Source organism: Neophocaena asiaeorientalis, unplaced genomic scaffold (genome assembly GCF_003031525.2).
Source record: "Neophocaena asiaeorientalis asiaeorientalis breed wild unplaced genomic scaffold, Neophocaena_asiaeorientalis_V1.1 scaffold54, whole genome shotgun sequence".
NCBI classification, from domain to species: domain Eukaryota; kingdom Metazoa; phylum Chordata; class Mammalia; order Artiodactyla; family Phocoenidae; genus Neophocaena; species Neophocaena asiaeorientalis.
The window spans coordinates 4,115,125-4,137,987 of record NW_020174938.1 but is presented as its reverse complement, the minus strand read 5'-3'; the positions used below and the strand labels follow the sequence as shown (position 1 = coordinate 4,137,987).

The following is a 22,863-nucleotide window of genomic DNA, read 5'->3' as shown; positions in this document are numbered from 1 at the left end:
TTTTTTTTATTACTTTTTTATTTTAATAATTAAAACTTTTTTTTTATTTTAATAACTTTATTTTATTTTTTCTTTCTTTCTTTTTTTTTCTCCCTTTTCTTCTGAGCTGTGTGGCTAACAGGGTCTTGGTGCTCCAGCTGGGTGTCAGGCCTGGGCCTCAGAGGTGGGAGAGCCGAGTTCCGAGTTCAGGACATTGGATCACCAGAGACCTCCTGGCCCCACATAATATCAATCGGCGAGAGCTCTCCCAGAGATCTCCGTCTCAATGCTAAGACCCAGCTCCACTCAACGACCAGCAAGCTACAGTGCTGGACACCCCATGCCAAACAACAAGCAAGATAGGAACACAACCCCACTATTAGCAAAGAGGCTGCCTAAAATCATAATGAGTTCACAGACACCCCAAAACACACCAGCAGATGTGGCCCTGCCCACCAGAAAGACAAAACTCAGCTCCAGCTACCAGGACACGGGCACCAGTCCCCTCTACCAGGAAGTTTACACAAGCCACTGAACCAACCTTACCCAGTGGGGGCAGACACCAAAAACAATAGGAACTACGAACCTGCAGCCTGCGAAAAGGAGACGCCAAATACACTAAGTGAAGCAAAATGAGAAGACAGAAAAATATGCAGCAGATGAAGGAGCAAGGTAAAAACCCACCAGACCAAACAAATGAAGAGGAAATAGGCAGTCTACCAGAAAAAGAATTCAGAGTAATGATAGTAAAGATGACCTAAATCTTGGAAATAGAATGGAGAAAATATAAGAAACATTTAACAAGGACCTAGAAGAACTAAAGAACAAACAAACAATGAAGAACAACACAAAAAATGAAATTAAAAATTCTCTAGAAGGAATCAATAGCAGAACAACTGAGGCAGAAGAAGAGATAAGTGACATGGAAGATAAAATAGTGGAAATAACTACCACAGAGCAGAATAAAGAAAAAAGACTGAAGTGAATTGAGGACCAGTTCAGATACCTCTGGAACAACATTAAATGCACCAACATTCGAATTACAGGGGTCCCAGAAGAAGAAGAGAAAAAGAAAGGGACTGAGAAAATATCTGAAGAGATTATAGTTCAAAACTTCCATAATATGGGAAAGGAAATAATCAAGTCCAGGAAGCACAGGGAGTCCCATATAGGATAAATCCAAGGAGGAAGATGCCAAGAAACATATTAATCTCACTATCAAAAATTAAATACAAAGAAAAGTTATTAAAAGCAGCAAGGGAAAAGCAACAAATAACATACAAGGGAATCCCCGTAAGTTTAACAGCTGATCTTTCAGCAGAAGCTCTGCAAGCCAGAAGGGAGTGGCAGGACACATTTAAAGTAATGAAAGGGAAAAACCTACAACCAAGATTACTCTACCCAGCAAGGATCTCATTCAGATTCAATGGAAAAATTAAAACCTTTACAGACAAGCAAAAGCTAAGAGAATTCAGTACCACCAAACCAGCTTTACAACAAATGCTAAAGGAACTTCTCTAGGCAGGAAATACAAGAGAAGAAAAAGACCTACAATAACAAATCCAAAACAATTAAGAAAATGGTAACAGGAACATATATATCGATAACTACCCTAAATGTAAACGGATTAAATGGTCCAACCAAAAGACATACACTGGCTGAATGGATACAAAAACAAGACCCGTATATATGCTGTCTATAAGAGGCCTACTTCAGACCTAGGGACACATACAGACTGAAAGTGAGGGGATGGAAAAAGACATTCCATGCAAATGGAAATCAAAAGAAAGCTGGAGTAGCAATTCTCATATCAGACAAAATAGACTTTAAAGTAACGACTATTACAAGAGACAATGAAGAACACTACATAATGATCAAGGGATCAATCCAAGAAGAAGATATAAAAATTGTGAGTATTTATGCACCCAACATAGGAGAGCCTCAATACTCAAGGCAAATGCTAACAGCCACAAAAGGGGGAATTTACAGTAACACAATCATAGTAGGGGACTTTTAACACCCCACTTTCACCAATGGACAGATCAACCAAAATGAAAATAAATAAGGAAACACAAGCTTTAAATGATACATTAAACAAGATGGACTTAATTGATATTTATAGGACATTCCAACCAAAAACAACAGAATATACGTTCTTCTCAAATGCTCATGGAACATTCCCCAGAATACATCATTTCTTGGGTCACAAATCAAGCCTTGGTAAATTTAAGAAAATTGAAATCATATCAAGTATCTTCTCCAACCACTATGCTATGAGACTAGATATCAATTACAGGAAAATAAACTGTAAAAAATACAAACACATGGAGGCTAAACAATATGCTACTAAATAACCAATGGATTACTGAAGAAATCAAAGAGGAAATCAAAAAATACCTACAAACAAATGACAATGAAAACACAACGGCCGAAAACCTACAGGATGCAGCAAAAGCAGTTCTAAGAGGGAAGTTTATAGCAATACAATCCTACCTCAAGAAACAAGAAAAATCTCAAATAAACAACCTAACCTTACCCTTAAAGCAATTAGAGAAAGAAGAACAAAAAATCCCCAAAGTTAGCAGAAGGAAAGAAATCATAAAGATCAGATCAGAAATATATGAAAAAGAAATGAAGGAAACAATAGCAAAGATCAATAAAACGAAAAGTTGGTTCTTTGAGAAGATAAACAAAATTGATAAACCATTAGCCAGACTCATCAAGAAAAAAAGGGAGAAGACTCAAATCAATAGAATTAGAAATGAAAAAGGAGAAGTAACAACTGACACTGCAGAAATAAAAAAAATCATGAGATTACTACAAGCAACTATACGGCAATAAAATGGACAACCTGGAAGAAATGGACAAATTCTTAGAAATGCACAGCCTTCTGAGACTGAACCAGGAAGAAATAGAAAATATAAACAGACCAATCACAAGCACTGAAATTGAAACTGTGATTAAAAATCTTCCAACAGGGGCTTCCCTGGTGGAACAGTGGTTGAGAGTCTGCCTGCCGATGCAGGGGACACGCATTCGTGCCCCAGTCTGGGAAGATCCCACATGCCGCGGAGCGGCTGGGCCCGTGAGCCATGGCCGCTGAGCCTGAGCATCCAGAGCCTGTGCTCCACAACAGTGAGAGGGCCGTGTACTGCAAAAAAAAAAAAGAAAATCTTCCAACAAACAAAAGCCCAGGACCAGATGGCTTCACGGGCGTTTTCAAACATTTAGAGAAGAGCTAACACCCATCCTTCTCAAACTCTTCCAAAATATAGCAGAGGAAGGAACACTCCCAAACTCATTCTATGAGGCCACCATCACCCTGATACCAAAACCAGACAAAGATGTCACAAAAAAAGAAAACTACAGACCAATATCACTGATGAACATACATGCAAAAATCCTCAACAAAACACTAGCAAACAGAATCCAACAGCACGTTAAAAGGATCATACACCATGATCAAGTGGGGTTTATCCCAGGAATGCAAGGATTCTTCAATATATGCAAATCAATCAATGTGATACACCATATTAACAAATTGAAGGAGAAAAATCACATTATTTCATATATGGACATATATACACTACCAAATGTAAAACAGATAGTGGGAAGCAGTCGCATAGCACAGGGAGATCAGCTCAGTGCTTTGTGACTAGCTAGAAGGGTGGGATAGGGAGGGTGGGAGGGAGGCAGACACAAGAGGGAAGAGATATGGGGATATATGTATATGTATAACTGATTCACTTTGTTATATAGCAGAAGCTAACACACCATTGTAAAGCAATTATACTCCAATAAAAATGTTAAAAGAAAAATACTAGCAAGCCAAATCCAGCAACATGTAATAAGTACTATACATACATCTACAAATCAAATCTAGCAAGATAACAGAGAATCAGTTTATATAAGCTCTGGATCTTCTCCTGCCATTGATTCTTCAAAACCAAGGAAATCAGGCTTACATCACTACCACTCTATTAAAATGTGTTAGAAAAAGTTACTAATAACCTTCTAATAGCCGTATCTGTTAGCTCTACAAGTCTTTAGGAGGCTATTCTCTTCCCCAAACTCTCTTCCCTTCATTCTGAAACATCTCTAATTCAGATTTCCTCATCAGCTAGCCACAAAAAAATTAACAGAAAAGTCTGGGTTCTAGTCCTAAGCTTACAGGTAATTAATTATGATAATGTTTAATGAAATTTTATTACACTGAGCATTTTATAAACGTTATTTCATTTAATCCTCTAAACAACTTTAGGATAGTTTTCCATCTGCAAAATGAGAAAAAGTATATAAGAAGCAGAGAAGTTAGGTGATATGCCAAAAGCATATCCAATATTTGAATACAGGTTTGTTTAACTTCAAACTCTGGCTCTTCATTTGTCTCATTATAACATGAAGCAAATCATTTACCTCTCTGGTATTTGGCTTCCTCATCTAAAGAAAGTTACATATATGTCATCTCTGAAATTCCATATACCTCAAAGATTACAATGAAATTAAGAGCTTTATTAAAAACTTTTCTCAAATTAGAGAAAGAACATCAAGACATGACAAAAGGTCCAAAGGCAAAACGCTCACAAAACGATACCACCTGAGATACCACTATTTTCCTGTTCTGATAGTTTGCCTAGAATTTAGAAAGGACAACATTTCTATATACCCATTTAAAAAAAGACCTCCTAGCAGCTTCTTAAAAAGTACAGTACTCTGCCCATGAGAGAAATAGCAATTATATATAAAGTTATACATGGTATAAACTGAGATAAAGGTCATAATATAAAAAGATCTGAAAACTCCATGTACATGATACAAATGTTAACTCGATCTAATTACACAAATTAAAATATGTACCGTTCATTATGCTCTTGATAAACGAGTCTGGACTTCTCCAGTAGATACTTTTCAACATAGGCACTAGAAGAAAAATAAAATTGACTGATATAAATAATAAAGCTTAATATAAAGTAGACAAATATTTTATCAGAGAAGATGCAAAAGTATAAAGAATACTATCCAGAGTACATGTAGCACTGGTGTTGGTGGTGTAGTGGTGAGCCCAGCTGCCTTCCAGAGTACATTTACCACTATAATTGTGTTATGGACACTGTTAGCGTCATCCACATTAAGTTCATAAACTCCTAAGTCTTTTTTTTTTCTTTCAATAAAGCAAAATAAAGTCAGAAGTTCAAAACATGGCACATAAGACCCTCCCGTGACAAAGACTTTACTTTCTTTCTAGGCTCAATACCACTGGACATCCTTTCAGATATTATAGTTTGACCAGACTACTAAATAAGGCTCAAAGATATACTTTTTTTATATATCCATGCTGTTGCCACATTCTGGAATAAATTCTGGTAAATAAGTTTATTATTTACCAATTTACTCAGTAAGTATTAATTAACTGGGCACTGTGCTAAGCACTGTTCAAATACAGAAATAAGTGATATACTACCTGTCCTCAAGGGGCTTACAAACTAGTGGAGAAAACAGGTAAACTAGCAGCTATCATGCTGAGTTGATAGGGTTTATTTTACAGCAATGACCAGAATATTATGGATGTACCAAGAGAGACACATAAGATTCAATCCAAGAAGGAAAAAGGACGTAAGGAAGAACTCGCATAGAGGGTGAGTACATAGCACTTATTAATATGGATACAAAAATCATAAATAAAAACTAGCAAGCAGAACACAACAACCAGTTTACATATGTATGTGTATAAATATGTCTGTGTGTGTACGTCTGTGGGTGTTCGTGTCTTTGTATTGACCAAGTCAGATATTTTTTCCCCAGGAATGCAAAATAACAATAATATTAATAGATCCCAAAATGAAGATCAAGCTAATTTCCATAGATGCCAAAAAGGCCTTTGACAAAATACAACAGCCATTACTGACAAAAACACTCAAAGAAAATTAAAATCAATGTTTAATTCATTAACACAATAAAATGTTCTAAAGCCAGTATTTTACTTAGTGAAGAAAATTAAAGGCATTCACACAAAGGTCTAAAACAATATTATCACAGTATAGGAGTATGTAATCAGACAAGATAGAAAATAATCAGAGATATAAGGAACAGGAAAAAAATTTAAAGTATTTATTTATGCAGATATGATAATACACCTAGAAATGTTACGAGAAACAACAGTAAAACTAATATAAACAATAAAATAATTCAGTAAGATAACAAGATATAAAATTAGTATAAAAATCAGTAGCCTTCACATATACAAATAATGTGCAATTTTATAAGATATAATGCAAGAGAAAAATCACACTTTAATAACAACATTAAAAATAAAATAAGATACTTAGGAATAAACTCAACAAGAAACATAAAGAAACTAAAAACACTTCTAAAAAGCATAAAGATGTCAATTATCCGAAAATTTATTAGTCCAATAAAACCAAGCCATGAAAGACATGAAAGATCCTTCAATACCTATTGCTAAGGAGCAAAGAATCCAATCTGTAAAGGCTATGTACTATATAATTCCAACCATGTGACATTCTGGAAAATGCAAACCTATTAAGACAGTGAAAAGGTCAGTGGTTGCCAAAGGTTAGTGGGTGGGAAGGGATGAACAGGTGGAGCACAGGGATTTTTAGGGCAGTGAAACTATTCCATATAATATTGTCAGGGTGAATACAGACCTTTATACATCTGTCAAAGCCCATTCAAGGTACAACACAAATGGAACACACTAATGCAAGATATTATTAAGAGGGGAAACTGGGGGACAGGGTGAAGAGGTATATGGGAACTCTGTACTTTCTATTAATTTTTGTCATAAACCTAAAACTGTTCTAAAAATAGTCTATTAATTTTTTTAAAGTTATAAAGAATATTGCTGGCACAACCAGAGGACTCTGATCACAGACTGTATAATAAGAATTATTATTATGACAAAATTAAATATGTTAAGTATAAAATAGTATTAGGGCTCAAGAGGGAGGGGATATGGGGATATATGTATACATATAGCTGATTCAGTTTGTTGTACAGCAGAAACTAACACAACATTGTAAAGCAATTATACTCCAATAAAGATATTTTTTTAAAAAAATAGTATTAAGTAGGAAAATGTCATTGTGGTTGCTTTAGGAAATACAGTAATTAGGGGGTCAAGTTACCTGCCCAACTTACTCAAAAACAATATTTTAAAAATGAATGTAGAAATAATATAGAAAGATAAAGCAAATGCATATAATTGTTAAAAACTTATAAATCTAAGTTAAGGGTATATGGGGGTTACACTATTCTTAGAACTTTTCTCAGGTTTGAACTTTTCCAAAAGAAAGAAATAATTGAGAAGAAAAAAATTTAATATAAACACTAATGTCACTATTCTCATTAAAAAGCAAATGAACAACCTATGGTTTATCAAGGGGCAATGGCAAAAATATAAACACGCTCCAAAGCCTGCTACTGTTACTTACCCAAGTACAGTGCCTGTTTCTTGGTAATTTACTTGAATAAACTTGCCAAAACGACTTGAATTGTTATTATGAGCTGTCTTTGCATTTCCAAAGGCCTGTCAAAATAAAGAGTTCTCATTAATTTTATTTTTTAAGAATGGAAAATCCTGCTTAGATCAGCTCAAAGATAAAATAATGTTAAAGAGATAGTAGAAAAGCAATTCACTTTCATAGTTCAGGTAAAGTAAAAGAAAGCAACTAACATTTGAAATGAAACCAAGTAGACAGCATTTTATGCTATTCAGTAAAATAAATCTTAATTTTAAAAATTTATTGCCGGGCTTCCCTGGTGGCGCAGTGGTTGAGAGTCCGCCTGCCGATGGAGGGGATGCGGGTTTGTGCCCCGGTCCGGGAGGATCCCACATGCCGCGGAGCGGCTGGGCCCGTGAGTCATGGCTGCTGAGCCCGTGCGTCTGGAGCCTGTGCTCCGCAACGGGAGAGGCCACAGCAGTGAGAGGCCCAAAAAAAAAAAAAAAAAAAAAAAAAAATTATTGCTCATTACAAATCAGATTTCACTTTCACATTCCAGAGCCAGCAAATATTCTTGATATATTTATACATATGTATTTGTTAAATCTTGCTTAACTGAAATAGCAATGGGCTAGGAAAAGAATAATTACATCAAAAGAATTAAAATTCTAGAACAGTATAAAGGAAATAAAGTTTCATTACATAATGTACTACACTTTATTATATCTCCTTAAAACAGAATGACAGTACTATTTTAGAAAGAATGAAAAGTATGTTTCCTAAGTTATAACCAAAAGTATACACTATGCAATGAAATATTACCTAGCAATAAAGAAGGAACTACTGGTACAGACATCAACACTGACAAATATTAAACATTATGCTAAGTGGAAGAAACCATACACAAGAGTACATATTGTAATATGAAATTCTAGAAAAGTCAAAACAAGAGTAAAAAGAAGCAGATTAGAAGCTGTCTGGGAATGGGGATGGGGGTGGGAAATGTCTACAAAGGGACACAAGGGGTAATGAAAATATTCTATGCTTGATTGTATGATGGTGGTTACAGGGTATATGCATTTATCAAAATTCACTAAACCATACATTTTAAATGGCTATATTTTATTTCAAGTTATATCTCAATAAAATTTAAATTTAAAAGGAAGAACCCACTGTTGAACTCACATATTCAACAACTTAAATGAAATCTTCAAGACATAATGCTGAATAAAAGAAGCCAGTCTCCAAACACTACATACTGTATGATTCCATTTATATGACACTTTGAAAATAAAAAAACAACAACCAGCAATGAAGAACAAACAAGTAGTTCCCACAAGTTATGGGAGTATGGGAGGACAGAGGGTATGAAGATAAGGAATAGCATGAGGGAGTTTCATGGGGTAGTGGAACTACTCTGTACCTACACCCATAAATGGTTACACTAATATGTTTACAATTCATAGAATTTTACTGTAAAGTTATTTCTTTTAAGTTTAATATCTACTTTTTAAAGTAAATCATTAAAAAATAAAGGCAAATAAAAGACAATTTCAGATATACAAATCTGAAAATATTCATCATTAAGTGAACCCACACTAAAAGAACTAAGGAAGTCCTTCATGCAGAAGGAAAATGCTATCATGTTCAAATATGGATCAACGTAAGGAATAGAGAACAGCAGAATTAGTAACCACATGCGTAAATATATAAAATACATTTTATTACTTAGACTTCTTGAAAAGATTACTGAGAATGAGATCAGAGAAAATGGTAAAGATCTCTGAAATTTCTCTCCCCTTCATAAAACAAATAAGACTAACAAAAATTGTTATTTGTCAAAAGTAACATCAACTTTTTGATGATTCTAGAAATTAACAAGGGCTTGGAATAATCCTTTGTAGAAGAACATTTAATTAAGGAAAACAGCTGGATCTCTGTAAGAAAAGCAGGTACTGGTGTCATTTTAACTTACCTGATTACCAATTCCCTCTCCCTAGCTCCACACTGAAGAGAAAACTGACACCCTACGATTACAGGGTTTTTTTAGAAAAAGCAGTCTAGCCTAGAAGCCACTGGAAAGATCGGACTAGGGTTAGAGTTAAAGCCTTGTCCCACAGATAACTCACAATTTGACCTATTTGGCATTTTCCTAGAAAACCTCATTCAAAGGGTTATCTTTCTGTGACCTGACTTGAAGATCACTCACTGAGAACAACCTTTTCCCACAGGTGTGTTTGTTAAAAAAAAACCTAAAAAAAAGAGTTGCCATGTGATCCACCAATCCCACTCCTGGGCATATGTCTGGAGAAAATAATTCGAAAAGACACATGCACCCTTATATTCATAGTGGCACCACTTAAAATAGCCAAGACATGGAAACAACCTAAATGTCCACGGACAGAAGAATGGATAAAGATGTGGTATATATACACAATGGAATACTACTCGGCCATAAAAAAGAATGAAATAATGCCATCTGCAACAACATGGATGGACCTAGAGATTATCATACTAAGTGAAGTCAGAAAGAGAAAGATAGCAATATCATGTGATACCACTTATATGTAGAATCTAAAATATGACACAAATAAACTTACTTACAAAACAGACTCACAGGCACGGAGAACAAATTTGTGGTTACCAAAGAGGAAAGGGGGTGGGAGAGGGATAAATTTGGAATTTGAGATTAGCAGATACACACTACTACATATAAAATAAATAAACAACAAGGACCTATTGTATAGCACAGGGAACTAACTATATTCATATCTTGTAATAACCTATGATGGAAAAGAATATGTATATATATGTATAAGTGAATCACTCTGTTGTACACGAGAAACTAACACAACATTAGAAATCAACTACATTTCACTACCAAAAAAGAGAGTGAGAAAGAGAAAAAAAGGAAAAAATATGGTGATGCAGTGGTTAAGACTCCATGCTACCAATGAAGGGTTCCCAGGTTCGATCCCTGGTCTGGGAACTAGATCCCACATGCATGTCGCAACTAAGAGTTCACATGCTACAACTAAGGAACTGACGAGCTGCAACTAAGGAGTACTAAGGAGCCCTCCTGCCGCAACTAAGGAGTCCACATGCCACAACTAAGAAGTCCACATGCTACAACTAAGTAGCCCACATGACACAACCAAAGAGTCAGGAGCTACAACTAAGGAGCCTGCGAGCGGCAACTAAGACCCAGTACACCCAAATAATATTTAAAAAAAAAAAGAAATGGTGAGAGCAGACATCTGTGTCTTCTTTCTGATCAAAGGGAGAAAGCTTTCAGTCTTTCACCATTAAGTATGTTAACTTATAATTTTTAATAGGTGTTTTTAATCAGATTGAGAAAGTTCCTTCCTATTCCTAGTTTGTTGAGAGTATGGTTTTGTTTATTTGTTTTGTTTTTTTAATCATGAAAGGGTGTTGTTTTTGTCAAATGCTTTTTCTGTATCTATTCTGATGATGGTGTGGCTTTTGTCCTTTAGTCTATTAATATTGTATAATACATTTATTTTTGTATTGTTTAACCAAACTTTCATTCCTTAATATAAATCCTACTTTACCATGGTGTATACTTCTTTTTATATTTTGCTGAATTAAGTTTGCCAGTATTTCTTTAAGAATGTTTGTGTTTCAAGGGATATCAGTCTGTAATTTTCTTTTGTTGCGGTGTCTTTGTTTAATTTTGGTATCAGTGAAATATTTTGGGCCTTATAAAATTAGAAAGTGTTCCTCCCTCCTGTTCTATTTCTTGGAAGAATTTTTGAAGGATTTGTGTTAATTCTTCTTTAAATGTTTAGTAGAATTCATCAGTGAAGTCATCTGGTCCTGGGCAATTTTTTTTTTTTGGAAGTTTTTGACTGCTAAGAAACAGACTCATAGACATAGAAAACAAACTTATGGTTACCAAAGGTTTGGGAAAGGGAGTGGAAGAGGGATAAATTAGGACTTTGGGATTAGCAGATACAAACTATATACTATATATAAAATAGATAAAACAACAAGGTACTACTGTATAGTACAGGAAACTATATTTAATATCCTGTAATAAACCACATGGAAAAGAATGTGAAAAAGAATATGTATGTATATGTATAACTGAATCATTTTGCTGTACATCCAAAACTAACACAACATTGTAAATCAACTATACTTCAGTAAAAAAATTAAAAAATTTAAATTTTAAAAAAGAGAGGGTTAAACCTGGGAAAAATGTATATATATTTTCAAAACATGTCTGATAAAGGATCTGCACCCAGCATACACAAAGAACTCTCAAAACACAACAATAACAAGTTGGGCAATAGATTTTGACAGACACTTCACCAAGGAACATATATAGGTCGCAAATAAACACATGAAAAGGTGCTCACATCATTAGTTATTATAGAATGCAAATTAAAATCATGAGATACCATTGTATACCTATTTGAATGGCTAAAATTAGAAAGAATGACTATATCAAGGGTTAGCAGAGATATGGAATAACTGAAACTGTATATACTTTTTGGTGGGAATATAAAATAGTATGTAAAATTTATACATAAGTTCGGCAGTTTCTTAAAAAGTTAAACAGATACCTATCATATGACCCAGTCATTCCACTCCTAGCTATTTACCCAAGAGAAAAGACAGCGTATGTCCACACAAAAACTTGAATACTTTATGTGTTATAGCCAAAAAGTGGAAACAACGTATATGTCCATCAAAAGATGAATGAATAAACAAAGTGTGGTATATCCATACAATGGAATACTGTCTTAGCAAAAGGAATCAATTATTGACACACACACAAAATAATTAAACCAAGTAAGAGAAGTCAAACATAAAACAGTACATACTACATGATTCCATTTATATAAAATTATAGAATGTAGAGACTAACCTACAGTGACAGAAAGCACATAAGGGGTTTCTTATAGATGAGTGGGCTAGAAAGGGTGAGAAAGAGGCATTACAAAGGTATATGAGAACACTTTAGGGATAATGGATATGTTCAGTATCTTGACTGTGGTGGTGGTTTCATGGGTATATATCAATACATATGTCAAATTTATCCAATTGTACACTTTAAATATGTGCAATTATACCTCACAAAAATCTCTTTCAAAAAACAAGTAATATTACCTTTCCTTTCAGCTCTAAAACAAAAATAGTGTATTCTCTTTCCTTTCTACCCTTGATGGTATTACTTCTAAAACACAGAACTAAAAAATTTTTCCCATATTCTCTGCATTTTCAAAAATGAACCCTTAGAATTTCAATCCTAGGCACAGATTTTAAGGTTGCAAAGATAAAAATATATTGACAAGACTATATTCCCCAACTACCTATTTCCACAATCCAATACAGACAGGAGTCCTGCCCCTGCTATTTCCCTTTACAGGGGGATATATCTGACTCCAATCAACTTTCCTTTGCATCCTTTGAAATGGCCCAAAGACATCCTTTGAAAAAAATATTGCCACTGTCACACCTTTCAATCTTCCACACTGCCTTTTTTTGGTTTCCTATCTTCCAGTTTTCCTTGGTAACTAAAAATGATGTCTATACTTCTATTTAGTTTCATTTCATTTTCTCACATCTAACAAATTTTAATTTTTTTAAAGATATGTTTAAGAGTAAGAAAAGTATTTCTACACACTTACCTCAAGTACTGGTCCAGCTCCAAGAATAATTTGTTCCACTCCACTGGCAAATCCTTTCTGACTGAGGGCAGTAAGGTGATGAATAAGAAAGTTTGTGCTTTGAGTCTTCCCAGAACCACTCTCTCCTGAAATCACGATGCACTGATTCCTTTTGCGCTGAAGCATGGCATGATAAGCTACATCAGCCACAGCATAAATGTGAGGCTCAAGTTTTCCCAACTGGTGGTTATCATACATTTTGACATATTTGGGGTTATAAATAGGAAGAAACTTGAATGGGTTAATAGCTATTAGAATACTGCCAACATAGGTGTAAATTTTTTCATGCTTAAAGCGATTTCGTAGGTTTTCTAAGAGAGTTTTCTCATTCAAATCAGGTAAGCTACATAAATCATCAAAGTCTTTTTGTTGAGGCTGTGGAAGAAAACCCCGTTCCATCATCCTGCGACGTTCTTCTGTTACCCGTAGCCATGACTGAAGACTACCATAATGGATTGATCCATCAAGGTTTTTTTCTCTCAGAAGAAAACGGTAGTCCTCTCCACTCAGGCGATTTTCCAGAGCCATTCGGGGCCACAACATCATTCGCTGAACTGGACAGTCTGTTGGATTGAGTATCCATTCTTCTCCACCAAATTCTTTTACCTCTGCTAGAACGTAACATTTTGTTTTGTCAAGATGAAGTCTGTTTATAAGAGAGTCAATCACCTCAGCAGCCGTGGAGTTTTTTCTGGCAGGAACTGGACAGTAGATTGTCCCTTCTGAAATTGTCCCAGGATATATACGTAATGTATGTTCATTATCCTCAAAGCGTCGTCTTCCTCCATCATTTATATTCATATTGGATCCTGTCCCATCAGCATGGATAGTATGTGTTTAAGACTGCACAAATCATTTTCGTGGCAAAAGAACTGCTGCAACATAAAAGATGTGAAACATTAAGAAGTCACATTACACAGTCACTGCTTTCTGAAGCTCAAAAAAAAGAGGCTTAACAATCAAGTTGATTACACCTTTTAGGACAAAAAATCCTAACTCTTCTCTTAGTATAAGAACCGTTCTTGAAGACAGTCTCGTTGAGATCACATAATATTTCATATTATTGTCCAAATCTGTACACTTCCCAAAACAGCCAAAATTTTTTCAGTCTTTTGTTATATTAATAATTCCAAACCCAAAGAGTAAAAATTAATTTGTCCTCTACTATCTTGAATGTTTCTAAGTTACCTGGGAATAGAATCAAGTTCTTTCTTTATATATGAAAAGAGCCTCACTGAAGACTGGCTTAAGATGGACAGAACAGTCACACAAATTTTATCACCCCACACCCAAAAGCTCTTAAGGTTAAAGCAAAACCGAGAAAGAGTGCATCAATAGAGCAAAAATTTGTGAAATTAAAAACAGTAAGAAGATGAGATCAGATAAACAGAAGTTAAACTAGATGAAGTTATAGCCAAGAAAACAATGAGAGAAACCTGCTATAGAACAGACATATTTTCAAGGACTTCTGGACTCTGCCTCCCTTAAGGTGAAGACGTAATGGGAGCAACAAAATTGATCCTGCCCCTGGCTTGCTGAACAAAGCTGACAAAATTATACAACTAGGCACCATTACAAATTTTATTCAACCTTCCCTTTTCCTTCAATGATGCCTTTTTATCTAACTTTATTTCATTTCTTACAAGTATTCTGCATACCCTCCAATTTTCTCAAACCCCACATATATCACACCTCTGAAAGAATGATTTCAACTTTTATACCTGAGAAAACAGTGATTTCTTTTAAATGACTTCTCCAACTCAAAATGTATTCCTATTTTCATCTCATCTCTGTTCTTCCATTTCTGTCTACAGAGAAAATGTTCCAGACCCTTCCCATTTCTTAGCATCTCCATCAGTATCTTGCCCCATCAAAAAACAGCTCCCAGGGCTTCCCTGGTGGCACAGTGGTTGAGAGTCCGCCTGCCGATGCAGGAGACACGGGTTCGTGCCCCGGTCCGGGAGGATCCCACATGCCGCGGAGCAGCTGGGCCCGTGAGCCATGGCCACTGGGCCTGCGCGTCCGGAGCCTGTGCTCCACAGCGGGAGGGGCCACAACAGTGAGAGGCCCGCGTACCGCAAAAAAAAAAAACAGCTCCCATATGCTATCCATCTTTACTTTTTCACTTATTGCATCCTTTAACATATAGATGCTGTTACTTTTTTAAAAAAGAAAAATACCTTCAGTTGCTTCTCTCAGACTACTACACTACTTTTGTCAAAGTCCTCTCTAATGAAGATACTCTGTTTACCTTTTTCCTAGATGATCTTTCAAAAGCAGAGAATACTATAGAACATATAAAAAGCAGCCATAAATCTACTACCCAAATTCACCGTTTGAAAACTGCTGTAATCACTCCAGATTATTTTATAAACAAACAAAATATTAGAGAGATAATTAAAGCTCCTTCCTTTGCTCTGCAGAGGTAACCATTATCCTGAGGTTGGTATTATTCCCATACGTGCTTTTATATTTTTACTACATATGTGGGGCCCCATAAATTATAGATAGTATTGTTTCCAATTTTTAAGCTTTAAAAAAATTGCTATACCAAATAGTCTGCATCTCACTGTAACTTAACATTGTCTTTTCTATTTATAAATGCTGATACATGTAACGTTCATTAATTGCCAAGCAATATGACATGGTATGTTGGCTCATTAATTGTAACAAATGTACCACTCTAGTGGGAGATGCTGATAATGGGTGAGGCTATGCATATGTGGGGGCAGGCAGGGGATGTACGGGAAATCTCTCTACTTTCCACTCAATTTTGCTGTGAACCTAACACTGTCCTAAAAAATAAAGTCTGTTTTTCAAAAACTCCCATTGTATGCTTATACTACAATTTATCAATCTACTATTAATTAAACCACAATTTATCAATCTACTACACTAAATCCTTCCATTGAACGCTTAAAATGTTTCCAGTATTACACTATTAAAGCAATGCTGCAATTCTCATACATGTCTCTTCATGTACCTTTGCTAGAATTTCTCTGGACTATAGACCTAAGAGTGAAATTGCTGAGTTTTAAGCACCTTCAACTTTACTAGATATTAACAAAATGCTCTCCAAAGCAGTTGTACCAACTGACTATTTCACAGCTGGTGTAGGAAGAGCTCATGTTTCTCTGCCTCCTTACCAAAAGTCAGTATTGTCAGACTTGAGTTTGTGCCAATATAAGAAATATAAAAAGGTATTTCATTACTTCAATTTGTATTTCCTTCATGACTAGTAAGGAGGGGCAACACTTATCCTATCATTTGCCATTGGGGCTATGATTGTTTATTCATTTTCCCCTTTTGACTTGTCTTTTCCTTATTAATTTGAATGATTTTTCATATATCCTGGATATTAATCAATTTCAGCTGAATGAGTGACAAATATCTCCTACCATTCTGTAGCTTATCTTTCTATTTTGTTCATGTTGCCTTTTGTTGTAGAGAAGTTTTATTTTTAATAAATTTATCAATATTTTACAGGTTATTATTTCTTTTTTAAGAAGCAACATTAACAACAATTGCAGTTAACTCTTATTATGTGCTTATCTGTACTAGTCATTTTTCTAAGCATTGCACATGGATTATTTAATCCTCACAATTCCTCCCTCAGGGTTGTTTTTATCATCATCATCCTCATTTTACAAATGAGAAAACACAGAAATTTTACAGAACTTGACCAAATGTAATAAAGTTGAGATTTGAAGCAGGCAGTCTGGCTCTAAAACCTACATACTATTATCTCCTGGTATCGTTTTTTAACATCCTCCTTTATCCTAAGGATATAAAGTTATTATCTTTTCTTCTAAAAGGCCTAAATTTTGCGTAGGTCTTTTAACGCATACAGAACTTATTTTCACGTATGCTGTGAGATAGGGCTTGTAATTATTTTCAAGTCAATTCAGATTAGCAAATGAACCAGCATCACAATGAAGAGTCTAATCTTTCCCCACTGGCTTATAATGCCACCTCTGTGATGTGGCAAATTCCAGATAAGTATCAATCTGTTCTGGGCTCTGTATTGTTTTCCACTAGTCTATTTATCCATCAATAAGCCTGTCTTACCTATTACTGCTCTATTATAAGTTTTGATATCTGGAGGGCATACACCTCAATTTGTTCCTCTTTAATGTTTCTTCGGTTATGTTCTATAAAAATTTTAAGATCAGCATATCAACTACAATGAAAAAAACTTTTGGCGTTTTGATGGACATTGCAATGCTTTTACAGATTAATACTGGAAAAGACTGACTTCCCATTCATGAACACCATGTGTTATCTTTAATCACACTGTTTTCACTTCTAAGGTTTCTGTCATTTTCATACAGTGTTGGGTTTTTCTTAACATCTTTATTGGAGTATAATTGCTTTAAAATGGTGTGTTAGTTTCTGCTTTATAACAAAGTGAATCAGTTATACATATACATATGTCCCCACAACTCTTCCCTCTTGCATCTCCCTCCCACCCTCCCCATCCCACCCCTCTAGGTGGTGACAAACCACCGAGCTGATCTCCCTGTGCTATGCAGCTGCTTCCCACTCGCTATCTATTTTACGTTTGGTAGTGTATATATGTCCATGCCACTCTCTCACTTTGTCACAGCTTACCCTTCCCCCTCCCCATATCCTCAAGTCCATTCTCTAGCAGGTCTATGTCCTTATTCCCGTCTTACCCCTAGGTTCTTCATGACCTTTTTTTTTTTTCCTTAGATTCCATATATATGTGTTAGCATACGGTATTTGTTTTTTTCTTTCTGACTTACTCCACTCTGTATGTCATATAGTTTTTAGAGATACTACTCACTTACTTACCTCCTTGAAAATCCTAAATAATATATAATCTGATATTTTTCAGACTCATATTTTAATGTCATCAGCCTGAACTGCTCTTCTGATTGTTTTTATTTCATATGTTTCTCAGCATTAGATGACTTAATTTGTTTGAGAACTTAGCTTTAGAGGTGAACTTTTTGATGGAAGACTTTTGTTTTTCAAACCAGCATTTACTAAGAACCCACTATTTACTACTTTTTTTAAACAAAGCCACAATACCATTAATCACACCTTTAAAAATTAATATTTTTTAATACAACTGGTCAGTCATTGTGTGATTTCCCCAGTTATCTCATAAATATTTTTCTTACAGTTGGCCTATTCAAATCAGGATATCTGTCCTGCAGTAACAGTAAGAATATGCTCTAAGCTAGGAGGTTTCTAGCTGTAAAGCTATGTTTGTGTTCCCCTGAATCCGTAGGTATAAAGCCTCGTATAAACTGTGGCTTCTGGCAATAGAAAGCAGCAAAGCTACTCCTTACAGTCATGCAGGCTGTGCTGTGTACTATTTCAGGAGATGCACTGCATAACTGTAGTCTGATCTATAAAGGTGAATAATATGGCAGCCCCAGGGGATTTCTCTGGCAGTGCAGTGGTTAAGAATCCGTGCTCTCAATGCAGGAGACACAGGTTCGATACCTGGTCGGGGAATTAAGATCTCGCATGCCGCACGGCATGGCCAAAAAAAAAAAAAAAAAAAAAGGCAGCCCCAGAGCTAAACTCAGAAATACCTTTTTCAATAGAGGAGCCCTACCTACCCTGGCCCATGGTTACCAACAGTGAGCCCAATTCCAATGACACTTCCACATTATCTCAGAGGCCAAAACCTCAGATGCTTTCCCTGCAAGCTCCCAGACATAAGCCCCAGTCACTGCTTTGTGTTCTATTCTCTTTCCAAAATAGAAATGCTTACTTTTTTGAGCCCCATTTATGTCAATTCAGTTTTCTCTTTTTGTTACTTTATCAGTCTTTGCTTTGTGTTTAGAAAGAAGGTGTTGCCTATGTATATGTATAGCTGATTCACTTTGTTATAAAGCAGAAACTAACACACCATTGTAAAGCAATTATACCCCAATAAAGATGTCTTAAAAAAAAAAAAAGAAAGAAAGAAAGAAGGTGTTGCCTCAAAATATCACTCGCAGGGAATTCCCTGGCAGTCCAGTGGTTAGGACTCTGAGTTCCCAATGCAGGGGGCCCCAGTTCGATCCCTGATTGGGGAACTAAGATCCTGCAAGCTGCGCAGCATGGCCAAAAACATTTTTTTTGATTAAAAAAAAAAAATCACTCTTAAATATATCTTGACAGCAATCCGTGAGTGTTTATCAGAATCATCTAGGGAAATTTTAAAAATATACATTTCTAGGTCCAATAATGGTTATGAGGTTGGGACAACTAGGCAATTCTTTTGTTGCTGGTCCAGAGAACAGCATTTGGGAATCAGTGGTCTATATATCCACTTTCCACTCCCTTACCACCCTTTCCACATAGCAAGCTACTGCCAATGTTCTTTAAAAACGTCACCAATTACCATAAGGTTGCCAAATCCAGAGGTCTCTTCTCAAGCCTCATCTTAACACACCACACTGTAGTGTTTGACTAATGTGGCCATCTTCTCATTCTTAAAACTGCCCTCACATGACAATTCTTTTTCTTGTCATCTTCCTGATAGGTTGATTCTTTTTCTGAATCAATCTTACAGTTCCTCCTCCACTACCTCACTTTAAAGATAAAAATATTCTCCCAGTTTCTGGTCTCAACCCAGTGCTCATCTATCTAGATGATAACATCTAGTCCTCTATAATTTATACTGTTTCCTATTACCTATGGATGCTTTTGCACTACAGTGGCAGAACTGAGCAGTTATGACAGAGACCATATAGTCCACAAAGCCAAAAATGTCTATTATGTGGCCCTTAAAAGAAAACATTTGCCAACCCCTATTCTAGGATAACCACTAAAAAAAATAGGGAAAAAGTATAACTTCACAACTAGTAGAATGAAAATACGGCATGATAAAAAATAATCAATATAAAGGAGGGCAAGGGGGGCATTTAGAACAGATGGAGCAAATGGAAAGCATACTAAATATATAAGTACCTGTATTAAGTGTGAATGCTCCAGTTAAAAGACAAAGATTGCCAGAGCAGATTTTTAAAATCCACCTCTGTGCTGTTTTCAATAGACACACATGTATAATATGAGGATACAGAACCTGAAAGTTAAAAAAATAATAATAAAGAAGATATACCATGTAAATTCTAGCCAAAAGCAAGTTGGTATAATCAAAATAACTTCAAGCAAAATGGAAAAAGAAAGTTGAGTTAAATATCTCTAAGGCCCTTTATAGCCCTTACATACTGTAATACTAGGTTTACACCTGAGACAAAGGTCTCAGGACATCACTGGTGACCCTGAAAAGTAAAAAATAGAAAAGGACTGTAAGAAGTTAAACAGGAAGTGACAGATTGGCAAGTAGACTAGCAGGTGTTACTCATATCTGCTATAAAAGAAAGGAGAAGAAGTATGAGTGAAATGTTTATTAGGGGGCTTGGCAGCACACCTTCATGGTTATAAATAGAATCAAGCAGAGAAAAAAGGAACTGAGAACTTAAAAAAATGAAGGTCTGATGAGCCAAGGTTCTTTGGTAAGCAAGACAAAATAAGATTTAGGTCAAAGGTAGACAGGTAACTCTCACAGAAAGAAAAAACACGTTTTCTGAAAGAATTTAAAAAAAAAAAAAAAGGATGGGTTGAGGAACAGCTTTTCAGATAAGATGTGACAAGAGTGCATGTTAGGGACTTCCCTGGCGCTCCAGTGGTTAAGACTTCACCTTCCAAAGCAGGGGATGGGGGGTTGATCCCTGGTTGGGGAGCTAAGATCCCACATGCCTCACGGCCAAAATACCAAAACATAAAACAGAAGCAATATTGTAACAAATTCATTATAAAGACAAAAAAAAAAGTACACGTTAGCTGATCTTTATCACTAGATAGGCTATAGGAGCCCAATTTTTTTTAATTTTTATTTTATTTATTTGGTTGTGCTGGGTCTTGGTTGCAGCAGGCGTGCTCCTTAGTTGCAGCTTGTAGGCTCCTTAGTTGCGGCATGCATGTGGGATCTAGTTCCCTGACCAGGGATCGAACCCAGGCTCCCTGCATTGGGAGCGTGGAGTCTTAACCACTGCGCCACCAGAGAAGTCCCAGCCCAATTTTAACCTATAGTACATCAATACCAACTAAAAGCCAAATTTGGTGCTGAAAGAAAAAACATCTTGTAGTATTTCAAGTAAAGAAAGGGTGATGGAAAAAATGAGTCATCGTATGACACACTTTAGCATAGGTATACGGACATCTATTGGTTTAGTCTGTCCCGTAAGTAATCTATACCTTCTTCTGGTGAAAGTAATGTGTTTTCCTTTGAAGAACTCCTCCTCCTCCCTTGTCATATGACACAGTTTGAATGGACTGATCTCACCCCCCACTTAGTTGTGACCCAGGCCCAGCCAATCAGTTTATTCCATTCCCCCTAGTGACAGTGGCTGCTTACTGAGATTCCCTATTGGAAATTTGCTGTAACTATTAGGAAAGAAGCATTTTTTTTCGCTACTAGGGCTGCTAATCTAGAAAAATGTAAATCTAGAGCTATTGGCAGTCATCTTCTCTGAATGCATAGAAGAAGCCTCTCTGCAGTAAAAGAAATGAACTAACTCAACACACAGCAAAACCTTATCAACACTGAGCCACTGAATCCAGCTGTGCCTCAGATAAACTCAACCACTGAACCTCTTGTTAAGTGTGCCAATCAATTCCTTTTTATTCCCTGAGCCACTCTGAGTTGGGTTTTTCTGTTCTCTGTCAACAAAAGAACCCACTACAACAGGTTTAGTATAATATCCTTTGATAATATAGGCATCCCTTGTTATACAAATTCCTCATATCCAAAATCTCACAATCTAAACTCAGGAACCAAATATATTTGAATACACTTTTGGATACTTCCTTCACTATCATGCTATTTGCTATCCACTTGTATAACCAAATAAATTCAAATAAGGCAGTACCCCCCTGGACATCCAAATCCACTATCAAAACTGAAGAAGTAAACAGATTTAGATAGTGAAGGATACTTGCAATGCCAACCATGCAGAAATATGGCAAGGGATGTACAATATAACATCAAATGAAAAAACCATAAACTACAAAATTGTATATAAAAGTATACATATATATAAAATGAACCACAATATTAGGCTTTGGGGAAATCGTCAAATTTTCCTTTTATAGTGTTCACCAAATTAAGTTTGACATGCATTACTTCATTTGAGTTGAATAGCAATTCTCTGAGACAGGAAACAAACTATTACCTTTCAAAATAGAAAATTAAGGCTTAAAGAGCAAAAAAAAAAAAATCTATAAAATTGATGATAAATATTTCAAATCAGCAAAGAAAAATGGATTACTCAATAATGATGTGGGGATAAAATGACTAATTTTAAAAATAAAATAAAACTATGCATATTAGGAATTACTGGCACTTATATAGCATCAGATATTGCTATATTTTTCATAAAGAAAATTATTTAATATTCTTTTTATGCCCTATCCCAAAGTAGTTATTTCAAAAGTACATGCTAACAGAGAAAAACAATGTGGTGAGACAGTTGCTGTGGTCAGTAGGGTGTGGTTCAGAATAGGCTAGCTTATGACATTCACTGGACTGAGTTAGAAGAGACTAATTATAGAGGAAAACTATGGTGAAGGAAACAGAGTTCGGAATACAGTTTCCTTTAAATCAGAAGTTCAGTAAAAAAAAGATAAAAAGAAATAACTAAAGATTTTTAATGCAGTGTTCTGTCTTTGTGCTAATAAAACTTAATTTTCAAAAAATATGC

General features: G+C 35.6%; 1 protein-coding gene across 7 annotated transcripts in view; it reads right to left on the bottom strand.

Annotated features, from left to right (window-relative positions):
• MYO9A (myosin IXA) overlaps nt 1-22,863 on the bottom strand; it is a 266,751-nt gene that overhangs the window by 205,921 nt on the left and 37,967 nt on the right. For 6 of the 7 annotated variants that reach the window (XM_024761731.1, XM_024761733.1, XM_024761735.1 and 3 more), the window contains exons 2-4: nt 13,097-14,010; nt 7,431-7,525; nt 4,837-4,899 (exon numbers count right to left, since the gene is read on the bottom strand). In XM_024761731.1, the coding sequence (XP_024617499.1) occupies nt 4,837-4,899; nt 7,431-7,525; nt 13,097-13,936 (998 nt within the window). In that variant the 5' untranslated portion in view covers nt 13,937-14,010. The remainder of the gene's footprint in view (nt 1-4,836; nt 4,900-7,430; nt 7,526-13,096; nt 14,011-22,863) is intronic. The other variant, XM_024761732.1, reaches the window with a different exon arrangement.